At 40.9% G+C, this 7,500-nt stretch overlaps 2 protein-coding genes across 3 annotated transcripts in view; one reads left to right on the forward strand and one right to left on the reverse strand.

Moving 5' to 3' along the window:
• LOC134191211 (ankyrin repeat domain-containing protein 45-like) overlaps positions 1-1,321 on the forward strand; it is a 1,920-nt gene extending 599 nt beyond the window's left edge. Inside the window, exons 2-4 of the mRNA XM_062659804.1 lie at positions 1-84; positions 153-247; positions 1,163-1,321. The exon at positions 1-84 is cut by the window's left edge and continues 84 nt beyond it. Of these exons, the coding sequence (XP_062515788.1) occupies positions 1-84; positions 153-247; positions 1,163-1,321 (338 nt within the window). The remainder of the gene's footprint in view (positions 85-152; positions 248-1,162) is intronic.
• A 49-nt stretch (positions 1,322-1,370) lies between these two features.
• The window catches only part of LOC134191208 (coiled-coil domain-containing protein 180-like), a 21,054-nt gene continuing 14,924 nt past the window's right edge, over positions 1,371-7,500 (reverse strand). For both annotated transcript variants that reach the window (XM_062659800.1, XM_062659799.1), the window contains 12 exons: positions 6,852-6,957; positions 6,641-6,711; positions 6,514-6,585; positions 5,200-5,266; positions 4,988-5,132; positions 4,186-4,346; positions 3,994-4,131; positions 3,636-3,747; positions 3,502-3,567; positions 3,339-3,449; positions 3,203-3,279; positions 1,371-1,510 (listed from right to left, as the gene is read on the reverse strand). In XM_062659800.1, the coding sequence (XP_062515784.1) occupies positions 1,382-1,510; positions 3,203-3,279; positions 3,339-3,449; positions 3,502-3,567; positions 3,636-3,747; positions 3,994-4,131; positions 4,186-4,346; positions 4,988-5,132; positions 5,200-5,266; positions 6,514-6,585; positions 6,641-6,711; positions 6,852-6,957 (1,255 nt within the window). In that variant the 3' untranslated portion in view covers positions 1,371-1,381. The remainder of the gene's footprint in view (positions 1,511-3,202; positions 3,280-3,338; positions 3,450-3,501; positions 3,568-3,635; positions 3,748-3,993; positions 4,132-4,185; positions 4,347-4,987; positions 5,133-5,199; positions 5,267-6,513; positions 6,586-6,640; positions 6,712-6,851; positions 6,958-7,500) is intronic.

The following is a 7,500-nucleotide window of genomic DNA, read 5'->3' on the forward strand; positions in this document are numbered from 1 at the left end:
AGAAGACGCGGCACAACGAGAGGGCTCAAGACTCAGCCGCTCGATATTGTCACGATGAGTGTGTGCGATATCTCAATCAGATTGGTATTCATGGCCGCAATAGATTTTGACACACTGTGATGTCTAACATAGGCTGTGATGTCATTCTGCAGAAGCTTGGAATGTGTTGAAGGCATATGTTGAAGAGCTGAGGAGTGTGCTGACAGATACAGAAAGAATCGCTGGGAAATGGGGAAAGGATGACAAGGTGGTGTCAGGAGTGGGATTTTGCATGATTTGTGTGATGGTATTCGTATACAGTAAACACGGATGCTGTTTGTGAAACTATATCTTAGCAGTAATGGAAAGACACGTAAACACAGACGGACAGACAGACAGATTATTTTATTGTTACAGATCCTCTACTTGTACACATCCTAAACTTCTATAATGAACCAGTCATTCACAGCAAAATACTTTAAAACATTAGTGGACTTGGATCTGTACATTAAAGTCAAAAAGCTTGTCCATGTCATTCTTTGTTTCTGAAAGTCTTGACAACTTTTTGAGGATTACTTTTGCATTGCATCTTTGAAGAATCAAAGAGAACCGTTTCCTCCAAAAAGTTTTGAATTGTTCTGCACTACGAAAGCGGTCTTCCTCCATACGGCTGCACTGTTTGAGAGAGTGTGTTAGAAGGCATCGGCTTGCAGGCCCCATCTACCAAAGTGCTCAAACACTAGTGGGATACACTTTGATGACGTCCCTCCTGGTAGAATTTCTCCTGTATACTTATTGGTCTTCTTCTCTTCTTTTGTGTGGGCAGCAAACCCATCCTCCCTGCTGGATCGTTTTAGAATGCCTCGACTCCATAGGTGTGCTAATGATATGTCAACATCTAGATTTTGTCCTGATTCTGCATGACAGACAGATAGACAGACAGATAGACAGACAGACAAACAGGCAGAAGGACAGACAGATGGACAGACTGACAAACAGACAGACAGACAAGAAGGACACACAGATGGACAGACAGATAAGAAGGACACACAGATGGACAGACAGACAGACAGACAGACAGACAGACAAACAGATAGATAGACATATGGACAGACAGATGGACAGATCGATAGATAGACAGACAGACAGACAGACTATACTAATCATATTTTGTTTGTTTCAGTCCAAGACAACGGCTGCATGCAATGAGAAGGCAACGTGGCTTGACATGAACACGGAAGCTTCATCCGCCGACGTCTACAAGCAAATGGATCTGCTAAAGACATTCATGCAACCAATAATGGCCAAACTAGAGCCACCAGATGAAACGAAAGACAACTAGAAAGCTACTGTATATTATTCACAATATAATGATATACATATGTGTACAGAGTAGTTGATATCAATAAAGCTGTCTAATTCTGACAACAGACTGCAGCCATTTTTCTCTCCACCTCTTCGATGTGTCTAGCTGCTTCTGTCTGTTGTCTTCGATTCGTAGCAGTTGCGCTCGAAAGTTGACGAGATATTCCTGCAACCAACATGAAGAAGATGTCAAATGATGGTCCGCCCACCCAACTCGGACAGTGTAGTAGATGCTGTAGTGGGAGTTGAGCCGTTGAGGATTTGCGTATACTTTTGGTGATATGTGTGACTATTGCTCGCCTTTTGTCTCTTGCAATCATTGGCATTAAATCTGTCTGTCTGTCTGTCTGTGTGTCTGTCTGTCTGTGTGTCTGTCTGTCTGTGTGTCTGTCTGTCTATGTCTGTGTTGTCTGTCTGTCTGTCTGTCTGTCTGTCTGTCTGTCTGTCTGTGTCTGTGTGTTGTCTGTCAATGCATATATTTAAAATTTCAACACTTACATTCTAAATGTCTGTCTGTCTGTCTGACTGTCTGTCCATCCGTCTGTGTGTCTGTCTGTCTGTGTGTCTGTCTGTCTGTGTCTGTGTGTTGTCTGTCTGTCTGTCTGTCTTTGTCTGTGTGTTGTCTGTCTGTCTGTCTGTCTGTCTGTCCATCCGTCTGTGTGTCTGTGTGTCTGTGTGTCTGTCTGTCCATCCGTCTGTGTGTCTGTGTGTCTGTCTGTCTGTCTGTCTGTGTCTGTGTGTTGTCTGTCTGTCTGTCTGTCTGTGTCTGTCTGTCTGTCTGTCCATCCGTCTGTGTGTCTGTCTGTCTGTGTGTCTGTCTGTCTGTCTGTGTCTGTGTGTTGTCTGTCCGTCTGTCTGTCTGTCTGTCTGTCTGTCTGTCTGTCTGTCTGTCTGTCTGTCTGTCAATACATATATTTGCATATTGCAACTGCTAGTACAGGCTAATTATAATATATTGTCCAGCAAACCTAAGGTCGCTAACAGCAAAGAAACTACCAATTGTTTGTAATAAGAGTCTAAATCTAATTTACTAGTTATAGCAAGTCTACACAGTTTTCTTGACAGCACCCGGGCGTTACATCGCTGAAGAGGGACAGAAAAAGCTCGATGCCAGAAAGACTTCAATTCCGTGCTGTACTTGCAGCCGTATTCATCCACAGACAGCTCAGACAGGTGATGAAGAAACTTGATGGCGTGCTCACCCCATCTCCCATAATGTCCAAACACTGTCTGTCTGTCTGTCTGTTTGTCTGTCCATCTGTCCGTCCGTCCGTCTGTCTGTCTGTCTGTCTATCTTTCCGTCTGTCTGTCTGTGTGTCTATCTGTCTGTGTGTCTCTCTGTCTGTCTGTGTGTCTCTCTGTCTGTCTGTGTGTCTCTCTGTCTGTCTGTTTGTCTTTCTGTCCCTTCATCTGTCTTTTTGTCTGTCCATCCATCCATCTGTGTGTCTGTCCATCTGTGTGTCTGTCTGTCTGTCTGTCTGTCTGTCTATCTTTCCGTCTGTCTGTCTGTGTGTCTATCTGTCTGTGTGTCTCTCTGTCTGTCTGTGTGTCTCTCTGTCTGTCTGTTTGTCTTTCTGTCCCTTCATCTGTCTTTTTGTCTGTCCATCCATCCGTCTGTGTGTCTGTCCATCTGTGTGCCTGTCTGTCTGTCTGTCTGTCTGTGTTTTACTCATTAGCAATAGTCTCGGACTACAAGTAGAACATTTCATTTTAACAATAACTGTTTGTAGTAGTGAAGATTGTTGACAATAAACTTGATTCTGTCTGTCTGTCTGTCTGTCTGTCTGTTTGTCCATCCATCCGTCTGTCTGTCTATCTGTCTGTCTGTCTGCCTCACTTCCACCAACAAACACATCACCTGGTAAGCTTGATCTCGAGAAGTTATCACTATCTGATGGACATCAGTTGCCTTTGTCGTCTTCACACTCGGTAACACTAAACCCAGAGTAACGCTAAACAACCAGCAGCCCAACCAGAAACAACTAACTGCATACATTTCTTAGTACCACCAGCAGTCTCAACAGTTAGTTCTCCAACAGGCAAACCTGGCCACGTTGTCCCACTCAATGTGGCTCTAGATGCAGTTGATGCTGCAGGAAGAAACACTGCAACAAAGGTAAGAAGCGTATCACTGCAATTTGATATCAATTTGCTTACCTGTTTCTCGTTGATTGATGCCTTCTTTCAGTAACTCTTTCATGGTCTTCTTCTTGGGTTCTGTTACTGTTGAGAGAGAATTCTAGTTTGTTGTGTTGGTGTGTGTTGGGTGTGCGATGTGTGATGGGTCTTACCAACTGTGATGACGTCTTGTGTTGTTGTCATGTTATCGAAGATATGTAGGGACCGCTCTGATAAGTCGCAGATACGAGACAGGAAGTCTTGAGCCAAAGTAACTAGACTCGTCTGTCAAAGCAGATTTTGGTGACAGGAACGTGTGTGTCATGTGTGTGTGTGTGTGTGTGTGTGTGTGTGTGTGTGTGTGTGTGTGTGTGTGTGTGTGTGTGCATGTGCGTGTGTGTGTGTGCACGCGCATGTACGTGTGTGTGTGTGTGTGTGTGTGTGTGTGTGTGTGTGTGTGCATGCGTCCATGCATGTGTGTATATGTGTGTGTGCATTCATGTGTGGGTGTGTACTAAACAACCTACATACCTGCAGCACTCCAGAATGCTCATTGATTGCTCTTTCCACTTCATCTATTCGACTAACCTCATCCGTGCTGAGCCTCGTTAACTTCTCACTGTTCCTTGGATGACCCAAAACTACCCTCAACTCAGACTCGTGGACTGTCTGTTGTAACAAAGCAAGTAAGAGACACACACTGTTGAGCAACACCCGTTTCACCTTCTTCTTGTTCAGTCTGTCTACGTGTTGATCGTGTTGTCTGTTTGCGTCTGTCAATGTGTAATCCAGCTTCTCTAGTTCCTCTCTCAGCAGATCTCTGAATAGAACGGTTGGGACACGCAACAGAGCAGAAGAGAGACGTGACAGTTGATCTGTTAGCTCTGCATGCACAAATGCAATAAACATTGATGAAGGCTAGAAAAGTTTCTGCCCGTCCGTCCATCTGTCTGTCTGTCCGTCTGCCTGTCTGCCTGTCTGTCCATCTGTCCATCTGTCTGTCTGTCTGCCTGTCTATCCATCAGTCTGTCCATCTGTTTGTCTGTCCATCTGTCTGTTGTTCTGTCTGTCAATCTGTCTGTCTTTTGTTCTTCTGTCTGTCTTTTGTTCTTCTGTCTGTCTGTCTGTCTGTCCATCTGTCCGTCTGTTTGTCTGTCCATCTGTGTGTCCTTCTGTCTGTTGTTCTGTCTGTCAATCTGTCTGTCTTTTGTTCTTCTGTCTGTCTTTTGTTCTTCTGTCTGTCTGTCTGTCTGTCTGTCCATCTGTCCGTCTGTTTGTCTGTCCATCTGTGTGTCCTTCTGTCTGTCTGTCTGTCCATTTGTCTGTCCTTTGTCTGTCTGTCTGTCTGTCTGTCTGTCTGTCTGTCCAGTAAAGTTAGCGATTGTTATTGGTAGAGTAAGAGTTCAAATATAACAATCTGTCTGTCTGTCTGTCTGTCCTTCTGTCTGTTTGTCCATCTGTCTGTCTGTCTGTCTGTCTCAGTCGTCTGTCTTCCCTTGAACGTTCATCTAACAGCCATCCCAACCTTGTATGCAAGAATTCCTATACGACTCTGCTTGAGCTCTATATGACTGCAGTCGTGCATTAAGAGCCTCAGTACACTGTTCTAGAGAATCGTGAATCAGTGCAGGTCGAGTAAGAACACGACTTCCTTTCTGTTTATAAAAAAGCTGCAGCAAGCACAAAATTCCATTCTAGCAATGACCCACTCCCTAACACTTGCAGAGTAGATCTCACATCACACGATAAGAAGAGACTGTCTCTGCCATTAATAAGGATTTTACGAATTTTAGACAAAAAGTTCCTAAAGTACACACACAAGCACATCAAAAATGTTATGACAAACAATAAAGCCCCTGAGCTGATTTAATTATAAAATAAATTAATATCAATGAATTAAGTTAATACACGTGTTGTAATGTAAAACCTTGTTTATGAACCTTTACAAATGGACAAACAGATAGACAAACAGATGAACCAACAGATGGACAAACAGGTAGACATACAGATGGACAAACAAATGAACAAACAGATGGACAAACAGATAGACAAACAAATGGACAAACAAACAAATAAACAGATAAACAAACAGATAGACAAACAAATAGACAAACAGATAGACAAACAAATAGACAAACAGATAGACAAACAGCTAGACAAACAAATAGACAAACAAACAAATAACAGATAAACAAACAGATAGGCAAACAAATGGACAAACAGATAAACAAACAAATAGACAAACAGATAGACCAACAAATGGACAAAGAGATAGACAAACAAATAGACAAACAAATAGACAAACAAATAGACAAACAAATAGACAAACAAAGAGACATACAGATGGACAAACAAATGGACAAACAAACAAATACACAGATGGACAAACAGATGGACAACAAATGGACAAACAAACAAATAAACAGATGAACAAACAGATAGACAAACAAATAGACAAACAGATAGACAAACAAATAGACAAACAGATAGACAAACAGATAGACAAACAAATAGACAAACAAATAGACAAACAAATAGACAAACAAACAAATAACAGATAAACAAACAGATAGACAAACAAATGGACAAACAGATAGACCAACAAATGGACAAACAGATAGACAAACAAATAGACAAACAAATAAAAAAAACAAATAGACAAACAGATAGACGAACAAATAGACAAACAAATAGACAAACAAATAGACAAACAGATAGACAAACAGATAGACAAACAGATAGACAAACAAATAGACAAACAGATAGACAAACAGATAGACAAACAAACGGACAAACAAATAGACAAACAAATAGACAAACAAATAGACAAACAAATAGACAAACAGATAGACAAACAGATAGACAAACAAATAGACAAACAAATAGACAAACAGATAGACAAACAGATAGACAAACAAATAGACAAACAAATAGACAAACAAATAGACAAACAGATGGACAAACAAATGGACAAACAAATGGACAAACAGATGGACAAAAACAGACAAAAACATGTAAAACAGCAAAACAGATATGCTCGACACAACATACTCTGAATCGTCATCATCATCTCCAAACGATGCATACTTCTTCTCAGCCTTCTTACTTCCCGCCTTCCTTCGTCTACCGACTGTCCGTTACCATACCGACAATTCAATAAACATTATATGAAACCTACCCTAACGCACTTGTAGTCGGCTTGTTCAATAAATGTTTGTCCAGATTACCTGCTAAGCTCACAGACATGATCTAAACAACAACAAACAACAACAGAGTGAAACACCAATAGAAACATATAGAAACTATTGACACACAAATACACCAAAACGTATTGAATTAATTGGTTCATTACTATTAATAATTATTAAATGGGGATAAACGATTGACACCTTTGCACTGGCGTCCATTGCGGGAAGCGGACAGGGCATTGATGTCATTGACTGAGATGCTACGTCGTCGATAGAAAACCGTTTGTGTTCCTTAGCCTGCGTATGTCTATCAGTTTAACACAAAACATATACAAATGAAGCAACAAACAAATAAACAAATGGACAAACAAATGGACAAACAAATGAAGCAACAAACAAATAAACAAATGGACAAACAAATGGACAAACAAATGAAGCAACAAACAAATAAACAAATGGACAAATGGATGAACAAACAAACAGATGGACAAACAAACAGATGGACAAACGAACAGTTGGACAAACGAACAGTTGGACAAACAGTTAGACAAACAGACAAAAAAAACAATGGACAAACAGATGGACAAACAAATGGACAAGCAGATGGACAAACAAGCAGATTGACACAGATGGACAAACAGATAGACAAACAATGAACAAACAGATGGACAAACAGATGGACAAACAAATAGACAAACAGATGGACAAACAAATAGACAAACAAATAGACAAACAAATGGACAAACAAATAGACAAACAAATAGACAAACAAACAAATGGACAAACAAATAGACAAACAGATAGACAAACAAATAAACAGATGGACAAACAAATAAACAAACAAATAGAC

Source organism: Corticium candelabrum, chromosome 15 (genome assembly GCF_963422355.1).
Source record: "Corticium candelabrum chromosome 15, ooCorCand1.1, whole genome shotgun sequence".
Lineage (NCBI taxonomy): Eukaryota > Metazoa > Porifera > Homoscleromorpha > Homosclerophorida > Plakinidae > Corticium > Corticium candelabrum.